General features: G+C 41.7%; 1 protein-coding gene and 1 long non-coding RNA gene across 3 annotated transcripts in view; one reads left to right on the top strand and one right to left on the bottom strand.

The window, feature by feature from the left end:
• FAM120B (family with sequence similarity 120 member B) overlaps positions 1 to 3,729 on the top strand; it is a 981,159-nt gene extending 977,430 nt beyond the window's left edge. For both annotated transcript variants that reach the window (XM_085612026.1, XM_085612027.1), the window contains exon 11: positions 207 to 3,729. In XM_085612026.1, the coding sequence (XP_085468152.1) occupies positions 207 to 219 (13 nt within the window). In that variant the 3' untranslated portion in view covers positions 220 to 3,729. The remainder of the gene's footprint in view (positions 1 to 206) is intronic.
• LOC146821082 (uncharacterized) overlaps positions 1 to 15,152 on the bottom strand; it is a 391,873-nt gene that overhangs the window by 121,247 nt on the left and 255,474 nt on the right. The gene's annotated exons all lie outside the window — the stretch shown is intronic.

Below are 15,152 nucleotides of genomic sequence, written 5' to 3'. Positions count from 1 at the left end.
TTAAATTACATGAGCAGCGCCACCTTGTGGCAGACTGCCATAAGTGTGGTATTGACAATTAGGTACCGGTGCCGAGCACCGTAAAGCTCCGGCTCAAATTAAGCACTGGTGTTAAATGATCTAATTCTACAGTTTACATTAATACTGAGACTTCTTGCTGCTGAACTAGCAGGTCTGAAACTCATTGAATATATGGTTTGTTTTAGGTGGCCCCAGTAACTCCTCAGAAGACTGGACCTGCACATCTGGACAAGATCTTGCCAACTCGAAGAAAAGCAGATTTGGCATTGGTAGCCTTAATGAAGACATTCTCACCCCAACATTATGATGAATCTGAAAATCCGACCACCCATTTCTGAGCTAATTGCAGAGTTGCTTTGTGGAAGAGATGAAAAAAAAAGTGTTGCGATGGACAGGGGAGCGTAAAAATTTGATTAGATTAAACCAATCTGTCTCCATAATTGGTTTCACCTCATCTTATTGTGTCCAAACTTTTTGTATGCAAACTGTTGCCACTGAGGTTCTCAGTGGAGTTCTTATCCCATGCATATTACCCAGAAAATACAGATGGCCTTTGTCCGCTGATGGATCCAGTAGGGTCTTACAGGTGTAGGCAACATGAAGGACTGGGTGAGAGATGCTTAGACAATATAGAGGTGTCTCATCCTCACTATAAAATGCGGTTCTGTCCTGGCAAAGGATACCCAGGGGGTTTGTAAATTGTGATTGCATTTTGGTTGGTAACTCTGTGACAGTATGGTACTAAAATATTGTAACAATAATATTGTCAGACAGAAATGTTGATTCCTAAATAATGTTCACAAAAATGTTGCCCAGTTGGCTTTGAAAGTAGAAAATCTATGCCCAGTGGCACAATAATTTTGCAAATGAATTTTAGGACATCATATTTATGTCAGGTATTTTTTATAACAATATGTAGCTGCACAAATCACAGTAAAAAGCATCATAAGCAGCATGAAACTTAAAAATAAGCTTGAAGATTATTAATGAGATAACCAGGTTGGAGTACAGGTGTGCCTCAGGCACAGTGTTCATACATATCGATCGACATTAATGTATACTCCTGTACTTGAGGTAGCCGAAATGAAGAGATTATTGAAAGATACTCATGAAGCACCAGGCAGACCCATATTGATCTTTTCTCCTACCTTGTAGGATGTGCCAGCTGCTCTGTTGGAAAACTCATTTATCAGTAGTGGTGTTTTTTTTAATAACTGTTGCTGCAACAATGCTCTGGCTGACTCATCATACCAGCCAAAGCCATTTCTCTTCCTGATGCTTGACTCTGATGATCCTGTAGTGTTGTGAGCTAACGTTTCATTCCAGGTCACAGTAGAACAATCTCATCAACTTGTGACTGTGTGAAGTCATAGAGCCTGTAGAAAATTACTGTTATAGTTACAGCAATAGTTGGAAGAAAAAGCTTGTGGAGACTGGTGTTATAAAGCAGAGTTAAGAAATAAAGAGCATGCTTAACTACAATTGAGAGTGACGGAGCTGGGTTTTTGTAGCATGCTCTTCATAAAGAATTCAAACGTGAGATATACCAAATGATTAAGTATAGTTTAATGAATAAACAGGACCCACAACCGCCTGCTAACAGCTCCAAAGCAGGTTCTCAAATAATGCCCACATCAACATTCTATGGAAGAGAACGCTACTACATAGAACATTCCTTACAAAGATTCCTTAAAGAAAACACAACATAAGAATACGTTACCACATATTACAGTTTTCTATATCTTAATCTTCGGTGTAATCATTAAATACCCCCTCACCCCCATTGGTCGTATGAACCTTTGTTCATCGTCAAGCTGAAGTGAAAAGGAGCGAACATAAACCTCAAACCCTTTAGGCAGTCAAATCACTAAAGACTTTTGGCACAGTCAATAAAGAGAATTTCTGTGTTAAAGGGTTTTATTTTTCAATCTCTTAAGTTTTCGTATTTTTATTCAATAAATATTAGTCTTTTCAGCACAAGAAGTGAATATAGTCCAATAATCCATATTTCAATACAAGAAAGAATAAAACGTTTGTAAGTATAACAGATAATATGGTAATAATACGGCATGCATGTCCCATAGAATAAGGTGTCAGTTTAGATACCCAATAGAGTTCTGATGGAGAGTAAATGCTTAAGCGTAAGGCCTTGGCAGATCAGTTAAGGACAAGATCAAGCTGGAAGTATTCTCAGCTGTAAATCAGCAGACATCTGATTAAACAGGAATAGGCTAATGTAGAAAGTAGACCCATACAAAGATCTTCTTTGGTAGAATATACAAGGTTTATTTCAAGCTTGAACAAACACCTCATACAGCTTTCTCCTTGCCCTCTAACTACTTCTGTTTGAACCCATACATTTTAAGAACCCTACAGTTCCCATGCAAGTGAGAATTCAGATCTCACGCTGGTATCTCATAATTTCACATTCTACTAACTCCATCTACAGGATACCACAGCTAAGCATTCTCCCATGAGGATAGGTATGATCTCAAGAAACTCAGAGATGGGTCTCCAGCAAATGTGAGTTAGAAAAGCCCCATTTACCCTGAGAACATGCATTAATATAAATACAGAATATTCTAGATGGTAACATGTTTCACTTTGTTTGTTTACCACATCCAATAGGATTTCAGTAAACCCTTGGAAATAGTTAAACTGCCCAGTCTCTCACGTCTTCACAGTGGACCACAGAAACAAGTCCTTGAGAAGATACTTAGTCCACATTTTGCGGTTCAGACAGCTCTTCCCATGAATCATCATTTCTGCTGTCTTCTCTCCTCCTGATGTGAACCTCTCTATCAGTTGTCTTCTACAAAACAAATGCCTATTCACTAACTAACAGAAGGCTTCTGGAAAAGTACAGTATCAACAGCAAAAGAGAAAAACATCCCGTGCAAAACAGCTCAATGTGAAAAACAGTGCTACTGAATTATTTTGCAGTTAATGTGGCATCTGCAGATAAGTTAACTTCAATCAGCACGTTATTATTTCTTATATATGTTCAAATTATCTAAGTATGATTACCTATTTCAAATGGCCTTCAAATATATGTGTTATTTCACATAAACTTTTGCGACCCCATTAGCTTGTTTGCTGGGTGTAGTGGCTAGACCTATGGGCACGAAGTGTCCTTAAAAGCTTACTCAGCTGGTCTGTCTGATCGCAAAGAGGAGAGTGGCCATTGGATGGCTGGGGCCTGGGAGGCCACACTAGGAGCAAGGGCTGAAAGACTTAATGGAATGGGGCAACAGAGGAACAACATATGTGATTAGAGGGCATGGATCAGCGAGCAGTGGCATAGTTTATGGTATAGGTACAGCTACTTGAACGTTTTACAGATGAGGATGACTCCAGTTCAGTTTCTCCTACAGATGTTGAAGGGTGATGCAGCAGCTGCAAATATGCTTGCTTAATTTTAATGACGACCAAATGAGTACTGTCTTCCTATGATGCAAAAAGAGTTTTACTTTTTGACTTGGTTCATGTAATGCCGTACACTTGCTTCAATAGGGATTTCTGTACTTATGCCTCAGCTGACATAAGTGATTTAATTTCCTCATAGGAGTTCCAGTGCTCCTGTTACTCTACCTTTCTAATGCATGTACTAGAACCATAGCACTGTGTGGTTTTTTATGGCAATGTGTTTTTTACATTTGTTTATCATGAGAAAACAAATAAAATACAGTTATAAAAGAAAACCATAAACATTTGCACCTGTCTGGTATATGCGTGTTTTTATGCAATATGAAGAACTTTGCTGGATCAGTCCCCCCCTAATGGTTGAATAACCATCACAATTTCCCACAAATATATCGCTATGGTGCACCTTTCTTCTCTGCTGTGTCACCAGTTTTATTTTTCTGAGTTTCAACTTCCTTAAACTTCTTGTATATCCTATTCTTTCTTTCTTCCATTTCTAATTCTTCTTTCTTTTGTCTTGCTCTTTCTTTATTGTGGAATAACATCTAAATCCTTTTTATAAAGCATATGAGCATATTGAACAAATGACAATGGTTGATACAGGTTTTAATATGACTCTAAAATTCCTCCTCCTACAGTTACAAACCAATTGTTGATGACAGAAGCTCCCTTACCTAAAGTTCCTAACACACTAGTAGTCTCTAAAGATACTAATTCAGGTTTCAGATCAGAAATGTTGTTTTCAAATTATTCAATCATTTTATTCTCATCAGATATGTATGAACAACAATGCTGAGTCTTCAAAATGTTACAGACTCTGCCAATAATAAGGCTAAAGCTGATCAGTTTTTCAAAACCATTGATCTAATAGCTACTAATTCTGTGTTTACTGCTAGCAAAGCACCAGATGTAATAATAGCCAGTTTATCTTCTACAGTAGATACCTTTCAAATGTTGTCGTCATTTGGAATTCTTCCTCCTGATGAAATGATTGCTCCAAAAATATCTCCTATCAATTGTATTTCATCATTGATACTACATTTTTCTGTCAGATGTGGTCATGGTTGAAGCATCTATACTATTTACATGATAGATTTTGTGAAACAATAACACTAAATAGCAAATTCCTTCCCAGTTAGCGGGTAACTGAAAATATGCATCCTGTCCGCAGACATATAAAACTCCAAGAATAATTGCCTCCTCTCCCGTTAATATTTGAACAGGCCCTCCAAGAACTTCAAATGTGTGTTCACAGCTACTTATCACAATGTGTCTTTTTCTAAACTGGTTTCTCGTTTTGTAAATGCATAGTTTCTCTTTTTGTCATGTATCTTATTTTAATTTTGGATATATCTTTTTCTTCATGTATCTACCTCTTTCTTCCAAACATTCATTAAAACAGCTTCTTTATTTGCCTTGTGAAACATGTGAGCTCTCCCTTCTTCTAATGCCAATATAATGGTTCCTTTCTTATGTCTTAACAGTGTCTATAACTGTAGGGGACCTAAAGAAATACCATGCAACTTCCATATCTGTAGCTTGTGGACGAGGGTTCGTTCTTTTCTGAAGGGGAACTTTAGAAATAATCATGTCATAATTGGAAAAATAATATTCAGAACTTTCTTGTCTTAAAATAAACTAAGCAATATACTACATGTAACCATATGAAAGTGGGATTTGGTGATATTTCACGTCTTCTGTGGCTAAGGAAAGTGTGAGTGTGCTAACGTAGCAATCCTTAGTTTTCTAAAGGTTGGGTGTATTCCTGAACTAATCTAGAATAAACATTTGTTGTGAAATTGTCTTTTGAGACCTATATGAATGAAACTTTTAGTTTCTTCTCATCTATTGCGTGTGCAGGTGATGCAGGTGTAGATCTAAATGTTTGGTCTCTGGGATAAAACTCATTCCAAGTAGAAGAACTATAAATGCAGGCACAACAACTATTAATGTGACAATAATCACTATTCCACACTTAGCCCTGGTAAGGACATGCATGTTTGTCTACAGTCAGACCTTTAGTAGAATATAGTAGCAGGCAGCCTCAATAATTTGCTTACATTTGTACTTGTGCAAAGTGAGCAAAATGTTCAATGATTAGCTTCCTGTTATTTCATTCAGTTTATGTACCAGGTTCTTCATGAGGCATCCGTAGTCCTGCTCCGTCTCCTTCTGTGTGTTTTCCCTACTCTTCAACTGCAGCCTTGACCCTAACAAATTCTACTTACATTTTCTTATCTGCTTGTTAGAAAACATTTGTCCTGATCATTTATCACAGTCTCTTACAGTTTGGTTTAGACACAGTTCATCATTTGTTGTATCAGATCTTCCAGTTGTGAATTCACTGTATAGTGCTTGTCAAGTCTTGTTTGAAATATTGTTTCAGGAATCTCAAATTGAATACTGTCTTAGTGTGGCATATCATGGAGGTTCAAATGATTCTGATCTGAGTTCATTAGGCTTTTGATCTGCTGCATTAGGCATGTTCTCTGTGAAGTAGGTCAATTCAGGTGCAGAATACCTACGACAAGGCACTCTTGTTCTCTTGGATCTCCTTGGTGTCTGTTGGTCTTCTGATATGCTTATACCACTGGATTCTGTTTCTTCGACAATGGTTTGTGGTATGCGTTCAACTGAGAGACTAGATTTCAATTCATTCGCTCTATTTAGCCACTCCAATCTCCACTGGGTTCTTTCTCGTCTCACACTTGTTCCTTCACCAAAATTATTTATTTGCTCTGGTGACAATTTAACAGTTCCTCTATTTTCAGCTCTCAATTCTACATTTTCAGGGGGTATTTCCACACCACTTTGTGAGATTTTATGAAATTGTACACCACTGTGGTCCTTCAGAACATATGGACACAGGACCTCTCAGACTTGGCTCAACGAAAACCTACTTCTTCAAATGGACACCTCACTCTGGGTGTGAGAAGCACGCACCCAATTAGGTATCAAAACACACTTCACAGCAATGTTGGTGATCAGGATCACCTGGAAGGGGACTTCCACCTTGGCTCCAGGCAGGATTTTCGAACATGCTTTTTGATCAAAACCCAATTTCCAGGGTTAAGATCGCAGCATTGCTCCTGATTCGGAATGGAAGTAGCAGCTCCAACCTAGTGAGAAACAGAACACACCACACCAGCTTATTCTTTGCAGTAGTCGAGTGTCATATCGTCTGTGATGTTCAAAAGCGCATTTGCAGGCACAGCAGGCAGTCACATAGCCCGTCCCATAAGTATCTTGTGGGGCTATAATCCAGTCCTCCTGTTTGGAGTGCTTCGAAGACTCATCAACAATAATGGCAAAGCATCTGGCCATTTCAATGAGGTAGATGCGTAGACTTTGGCTAAATGTTATTTCAGTGTCTCATTTAGCTATTCAGCTATCCCCCAAAGCTTCAGGACAATAGCTACAATCCAATCTCTGTTTCACTTGAAGGGCCACACACAGCATTCTAAGGACCTCATTGTTAAAATTGGTCCCTCACTTTGACTCCCGAGAAACTGGAAATCTGAACCGTGGAATGAGTTCTCGTACTTGCAGTTTGACTTCAGTGAGATTGCCTTTTCTCCGTCTTGTGTAGACTTTCACCTATCGAGAACATATGCACACTATAACCAGGATGTATCTCAGCCCATTGCAAACAGGCATCTAGATAAAATCCAACTGCATCCTGTTAAAGGATCCTTCTGATCTTCCAATGTGGCTTAATGCTGTAGGGGTTCCCCTCCCTACATTAATGGACTGACATGCCACACACCTATTGCATAACTCTTCAGCGAGAACTCTAAATCGAGGATTAAAATGGTTTTGCCTGAACAATATAACCATTGCATCCCACCCAATGTGTGTAGGGCCATGGACATGTCATGTAGTGGCAAACAGGCTATATGGCAACACTGGTCTTCCATCGGATAAAACCCAAATAGCATTTGCATTTTTAACTCATCCTGAACTGAACCGTCCTTGTTGTTCTGCCTCTTAAATTTCTTCCTGTACTCTTTTGATTTTTTCCCAAGTATCATCTACTGACAACAGCATAGAAAAGGTGATGTCCTCATCAGAAACATGCACATATTCACCATTAAATTTGCATGCCACAATCGCACAATACCATGCAACTTCATCAACATATATATTTCCAACTGTGACATAGTGATTACCACGTCTGTGGACTGCACATTTAACTACAGCAATTTCTTGTGACAATTGTAAACACACATTCTCATTTTCGTATAGGTAATCCAGATGATGTCATAAATCTCCTCTGTGACTACAATGCCTAAAGTCATGGACCACACCAAGGTCATCCTGACTATCTGTAACTATAGCCACTCTCAATTGGGCTGAAAGATTACATGCTTGTGTAAGGACAATTCATTCCACCACTTGTGCAGAGGTAACACCTCGAAGCCAAGAGGCTTCCACCACTTCCTGAATTCTACAAAAAGCATAAGCTGGTGTCAAAGGCTCCTCAATATCTCTCAAACATGAGCTGTCCACAAACAAAAATTACAGTCGGGCACGTTGAGAGGTTCGTCTTTAATGTCTGGTCTTGGCTTGGTGCATAAATCCGTAACATCATGGCAGTCCTATTCACCCTCATCTCCATTAATTTCCTTTTCGGGTAATGGTAACAATGTAGCTGAACTGAGTGTTCGACATCTTTTTAGAATCACATTCTCAGCTGTAAGAATCAATTGTTTACATTTCAAATACTGTGTTTGGTATGAGTGACCAATATTTTGACTGAGTGAGGGACCATCACTGTAAGAGCCATCACTGTGCTGTCACTTTTCTCAATACTGACACCAACCACTGCAACCACTTTAAAGCAGCCGAGCAGTCCAGCGAAACCAGGGTCAAGAGTAGTCGAAAAATATGCCACAGGTTTTCAGGAGTCTCCTAGTTACTGAGTAGGCATTGAGAGAGCAAAGCCCTCCCTCTCACTGCAAAACAATGTAAACATTTTACTGTAATCAGGCCATTCCCAGTGCCGGGGTACGACAGAGACTTTCTCTCAGCCCTAGGAATGCTTTCAAGCAATCGTTGTCCCATGGAAGTGGGTCAGGCACATACTTGTGCTTCAGCCTCAGTAAAAGCTTGGCCACTAGGGAAAAGATGGGTGTCTACTGTCTACAGTAGCCCACCATTCCCAAGAACTTCTAAATACCAAACAAACAAAGGTGGCTAGGGGACGCGTTTGATGCACAAATCACGTTTTCTTTGAGTACCTGATTAAACATCAAACAAAGAGTTGCCCACCTCAAAAAATGGTTTGCCACCAAATTGCACTACAAATAATTAAATGTTTTTTTCAAAAATCTGAGAGGCAACTAACACAACATGCAATAGATTTCCAGCCAAGTTGCTAAGTACAAAAAGATGAATCGAGAGATGTAATATCTTGAATTTTTGATCCTTTATTCAATGTTCATTAGAAAGAGTGAAACTTCGGTACAGCCTATGGGTTTCACCTGTATCTGGGCTTCTTCAGGGCTGCAATATATACAAATATGACTTGCATTCATCTTTTTATGCTCGCAAGTCAAAAAAAATTCAAATTGTTATTTTATATAAATAGAATTCATTAGTTAAAAATAGATTTGAGTAGGCACAAATGAACCAACAATAAAACACATTTGATTGTGTGCAACTTTCCCTCTTGGATGGTAAGTAAAATAAACTCACCTGTTCTGAAAAATGGAATGGTTGTCTAAGTGTGAAAGGTTATTTTCACCAGACCAAGAAAATGTTTAACACTTCTGAATTTCATTAAGCAATACTGTATTAGTGAGATTAAAACGATGCTGTCTATTGCTCAGATCACCTGTCACAATTCCTAGTTCTAAAAATCTGTTAATCATTTTTTTCCTGTGTATATTCGGTCTTTGATAAAATTGTATTTACACAAAATGATGGATGCTTAGCTCTAATGAATGCATAACAAAAACAGTTGATTTATATGAGATACTCAATTGTATAATATATGTACATTAATATCTTTTGCAAACAATCAAATGTGTTTTATTTTCAGGTCATTTGTGCCTACTCTAATCTGGTTTTGCAATATGCAAGTCATATTAGCATATATTGCAGCCCTGAAGAAGCACAGATACAGGCGAAACCCGTAGGCTGTACAGAAGTTTATCTCTTTCTAATGAACATTTAATAAAGGATCAAATAGTTCAAGAAATTACATCTCTCGATTCATCTTTTTGTACTTAGCAACTGGGCTAGAAATCTGTTGCATGTTGTGTGAGTAGCCGCTCAGATTTTTGAAAAAAACTTCTAACTTCTCTCTGCTTTTTGGGTGGATTTTTTTTAGTAGTGTATTGTAATTGCATTTATATAGTGCTTACTCCCCTGACAAGCCGTCGAAGCGCTTTTTCAGTGAGAAGCACGCTACTCCGGAACCCATAAAGGATTAGTTTTGAATTAGTATAGTGAAATATGAAAGTAATTTGAGTAGTTGATATTAGCCAGTTATTTGGATTGAGAAGGATAGCGAAGGGATAGAAGACGGAAAAAGGTTTGCATTTATATAGCTCTTGTTAACACTGATGGGGTGTTAAAGCGCTTTTTTGGCGAGTAGCACACTACTCCGAAACCCATAAAGGATTAGTGTTGTATTAGTATTGTGAAATATGAATGTAATTTGAGTGGTGGATATGTTAGTCAGTTATTTGGGTAGAGAAGGGTAGCGGAGGGATACAAGAGGGAAAAAGGTTTACATTTATATGGTGCTTGCTACCCCTGATGAGGTGTTGAAACACTTTTTCGGTGAGTAGCACGCTACTCTGGAACCCATGAAGGATTAGTGGTGAAATAGTATAGTAAAATATGAAATTTGAGAAGTGGACATGTTAGTCTGTTATTTTGATTGAAAAGGATAGTGGAGGGATAGAAGAGTGAAGGCTTTAGAATGTTTCTTTTGTTTTGTTTTGGAGGTCATAGCAGTTGGAGGAGGCATGGGATGAGTAAAAAGGGATGTGGAGGGAAAGAGTCAGAGGGAAGAGTTTAGAAAGCCTTGTTTTAGGGGGTTGGTATAGTCAGAGGGTCGGTATAGTAAAGGAGGTGTCAGGTGATGCAAGGAGGGGTAGAGTAGGGGAGAGTCTAGAAAGGGTTATTTTGGGCTCATAGTCGTGGTATAGGGTTTTGGATGAATGAGAGTGGATGTAGAGGATATTGATAGAGGTATAGAGTAAAAAATAGGGTAGTGCATTGGAAAGAGTAGTAGACAGAAGTTTGGATGAGTCAGAGAGTTGAGGTAGAAGATATATTTAGAGAGGTATAGGGTGAGAAATATGGTAGTGCATTGGATATGCTGAATTAGAAGAAAGTAATAATTATAAAGAGCCATAAGTACATGGAAAGTATATAGATGCATAAAGGAGGTAAGTATAAGTATATTAAAGATATTGATAGAGGTATAGGATGAGAAATAGGGTAGTGCCTTGAATATGCTTTTTTAGGAGAAAAGTAATAAATATATAGATCCAAGTACATGGAAGGTATATAGATGCATAAAGGAAGTAAGTATATGTAGATTAAAGATGCATTAGATAAACTCTGGTTTTCAAGTGTTGTACTTAAAAATGTTTTTTTTTTTTAAACAATTATTCTACATGTTTATACAAAGCAATACATATATATAGGTACATATCTATAGTACAAATAAATGCTTATATACAGAGGGATACGCTGTATATTTCTGTTTGCGTATGGTGCTTATGTAGGGACAAGCCAATTCTTGAGTAGTTTTCTGAAGATAAGGTGCTTGTCTGTGGATCTTATGTTGAGGGTAAAGAGTTCCATAGTTTGGCTGCTCGAACAGAGAACGATGTGCCACCCATGGTTTTTTCTTGTATCTTTGAGGTGTCACTCTTGAGTGGGGGTTCCTTTGTTGAATGTGTTTGGTGATTTTATTCCTGATGAAGAGTGGTCCCATTTTATGTATTGCTTAGTGGGTGATACAAAGCAGCTTGAACGTGGATCTTCTGGCATACGGTAACCAATGCATGGCTTTCAAGACAGCGAGATGTGGTCTCGCGGTTTGATATGTATGAGTACTCTGGGAGCCGAGTACTGAATCTGTTGTAGTCTTTTCTTGGTCATGGTTCGATGTATTGCTTTGTGGGTGATATAAAGCAGCTTGAATGTTGATCTTCTGGCAACCGGTAACCAATGAAGGACCTTAATGGCAGGGGAGAGGTGGGCTTGTGGCTTTACATGTACGAGTAGTCTGCCAGCGGGGTTCTGAATCTGTTGTAGTCTTTTCATAGGTGTTAAAGGTGATCCGTGGTAGAGGCTATTGACGTAATTGAGTTTGGACAGACAAAGGGAGATGGGAGCTTGGACCTTGTGTGGAAATCCCAAATTGGGGAAGATTCGTCCCAGAGTTTTTATAGTAACAAAGCTTGATCTTGCTAGTTTGTCCACTTGGGTATTCATGGATAGCTTGGAGTCCATTGTCATTCCAGGGTTTCTTAATTCCTTCGATACTTTTGGCGGTGATCCCAGTTCATCAGGCCAGGCGGCAAGTGGGTTATAATGTTTCCAATTGCCACACGTGAGTATTTCCATTTTGGAAGCATTCAATTTGAGATGGCTCCAAGTCATCCATTGATCCACGGCTCTTAGACATCTGAAAATTGGCAAATTTCCAATGTCTTTGGGGCATTCAAGTTGAAGGAGTATTTGTGTGTCATCTGCATAGTTATAGCATGTGAGGTGAAATTGATTGATCAGTACCAGTAATTACTTCAGGTAGATGTTGAAAAGCAAGGGTGAGAGGATAGAGCCTTGAGGGACCCCTACTTTTGTGGAGTATGATTTGGACGAGAAAGGTGGGGTATGGATGACATCAGTTCTGTTTCGAAGGTAGGACGTGATCCAGTCTAGAGCAGTTCCCTCTATGCCTGCTTCGTACAGTCTTTGTATCAGAGTGTCATGGTCAACTGTGTCAAAGGCAGCCGCGAGGTCCAGGAGGAGTAGCGCAGCAACCCCGTTGCGGTCAACTGTGTTCGTCTGGTCATCCCAGATGGCAAGGAGGGCGGATTCTGTGCCTCTTTCCAGACGGAATCCTGTTTGGAAGTCTGAAAGTATGGCATTCTCTTCAATGAATTGTGACATCTGGGCGAACGCTGCTCTTTTTATCAGTCTGCCCAGGAAAGGTATGGTAACAATCCTCTCTTGTGACACCTTTGCATTCTTTTTTCAGTGAGATGTCCCAATTAAAGGACCTCCTAACAATATCCCAATTTGCTTTTGTGACACCTTGTGCCCGTTCTCAGCCAAGTGTTTCAAAACAGCAATTGTGTCCCGTTTAGAAGCTTCTTGTGTACTTAGTTGCAGTGAAAGACCTTTACAGCGCGGTTGTTACACCGTGGTATGTTTACATCGCTGTCATTGCAACACAAGTCGTTACAATGACTTTCGCTGGATGGCGCAATACACAAAGGAATAGTATGATTTAATATTCCAACACCTTCTCTACTGTTACGTAGGCTGGAGTTGGAATAGTAAATCATGCTATTCCTAAGTCCAGCGCCCTCCAGCGCAAGTCATTGTAATGACTTGCGTTGTAATAACTGCGACGTAACGTACCACGGTGTAACGACCGCAATGTAACGTCACATATTCCTTAGTTACACAAGCAAATCGTCAATGTATTGAACAAGAACTCAATTGCAAGGCAATTGTAAAATATCAAGATTCTTTTTCAAGATCTGATTGATGATAGAAGGACTCTCTGTATACCTTTGTGGAACTAGGCACCATGCCAAAATTCTGTCTCTGAATATAAACAAGAATTGACTATCACATATTTGCAGGAGGAGGAGCCTAGCGCGCATCCAAGATGGTCGCGTGAGCACAGGGCTCCCCGGACCCTTTCTGCTCCTCGGAATATATCCTGAGACTATCCTGATTTGGTGTATGGAATCTGGGAGATGAAGACCAGCTGATCATATATCTCTTTTCAAAACTCCAATCGGACCTGGGAATCCTGAGTTATCGTCGCCGGAACTTTTGGGACCCACCCGACGGAGGTGGCCGGGGTGAAGGTGACCCGTGGGGCCGGGCTGCAATTGAACAACAGCGGCCTCAGCGCGGTGCCAGTTACCGATTCAGCACTTTCGGTTTCGGTTTTGGCCTTCAGGAGATCAGCTGGCGTGCGTGCTCAAGGTGGCGAGGTGCCTCCCGGGCCTCTGCCCGAGGTTTGCTTTCATCTGCTACTGGCGGGTCTGACGCCTCCGGCCCTTACACCGACGGTTTGTGGTCCTTTTGCTGGCACCCGCGCACCCCTTGATCGGAGGTCCCATTGAGTGACTGCGCTCACATGGCGGGCAAAGGGGGTCCGGAGGGGCGCAAGACCAAGGCTTCACTGCGCGGGGGTGCGGTCCAGAGCAACAACATGGACCGCTATACCCAGGGCAGGAGGTCCCCTGGCGCTGCTGGCCTCTCCCCGGACGCTGCAAGGGGAGGCACGACCGTCGCTGCGGAACCTTCCCTGCAGGACATTATGGGCGCCATCGAGGGCATCAGGGAAACTATCGCGACGCAATATGAGGCCCTGGCCCGTAAGATCGACACTGTCGCGATCGATGTCACCCTGATTCGGGCCGACCTCTCTAAAACCAACGAGAAGGTCCAGGCCCTTGATGCACGGACCTCCACCCTGGGTGCGGAGGTGTCGGATCTGCGGGCCGCGCTCGGGGACATTAGAGTGGTCAACGACCATATGGCCCGGCGGCTTGAGGACTTCGAGGGACGGGCCCGACGCAACAATATCCGCATCATTGGGGTACCGGAGTCCTCCGACAGCCGCCCTGTGGACCTCGTGGTCGAGGAACTTATCCTGCAACAGCTGTCCCCGGTTGGCCTAAGCAAATTCTTCGCTGTGGAGCGGGCCCATCGAGTTCCGGGCGGCCGGCCGCGGCCGGGGGCCCCCCCGAGGCCTATCGTGGCGAAACTGTTCCACTACAGGGACCGCGATGCTATTCTGCAGGCTTCACGGACCCGTGGCCCGGTCCGCTACGAGAACTCGACCATTAATTTTTATCCGGACTTCACGCAACTGGTCCAGAAACAGCGGATGGGATTCCAAGGGGTGAAGCGCCGTCTCCGCGAGCTAGGCCTGAAGTACTCAATGATCTACCCGGCGAAACTTCGAGTGGACTGCCTTTTTTGACTCTCCTGTGGCCGCAAGTGACTGGCTGGACTCGCTGCCGGACGGGGGTGGCCGGCCCGGGCCCTCTGGGGGCACCGCAGGTGACGGGTCCCCTTAGACTGACCTTTGGTCCTTACTTTTTGCGGCTTGGCACTGTACAGTTGGGTCTTACTTCTTTTGCATACTGTGCTTAACCAGGACCCGTGAGGGGTGCGGGCGGGTACGGGTCCCTTTCCTCCTCCGGGGTCTTTTTGTAGAATGGGGTTAATGGGGCGACAGGCACACTGCAAGTTGGGGGGGGTCTTTGGCCCGCAGGGGTGCAGGGTGGGGGGCGTTGGACTTGGGGTGGGGTTGGGGGGGAAGAGGGGTTGTTTAGTTGTGTGTTTTTTGTTTACAAGGCGAGGTATTGATTTTTATCCATATTTGGGAGCGGTGCTGCGGGCTGGGGGCCTCTTGAGCTATTGGATGGGATGGGGGGAGACGGGTTGAGGCTTATGTCATGGAACGTCAATGGGTTGGGGGACCGTAT

The sequence above is a fragment of the Triturus cristatus genome, chromosome 6 (assembly GCF_964204655.1).
Source record: "Triturus cristatus chromosome 6, aTriCri1.1, whole genome shotgun sequence".
Lineage (NCBI taxonomy): Eukaryota > Metazoa > Chordata > Amphibia > Caudata > Salamandridae > Triturus > Triturus cristatus.
The sequence above is the reverse complement of the archived record's forward strand: the minus strand, read 5'-3'. Positions and strand labels throughout refer to the sequence as shown.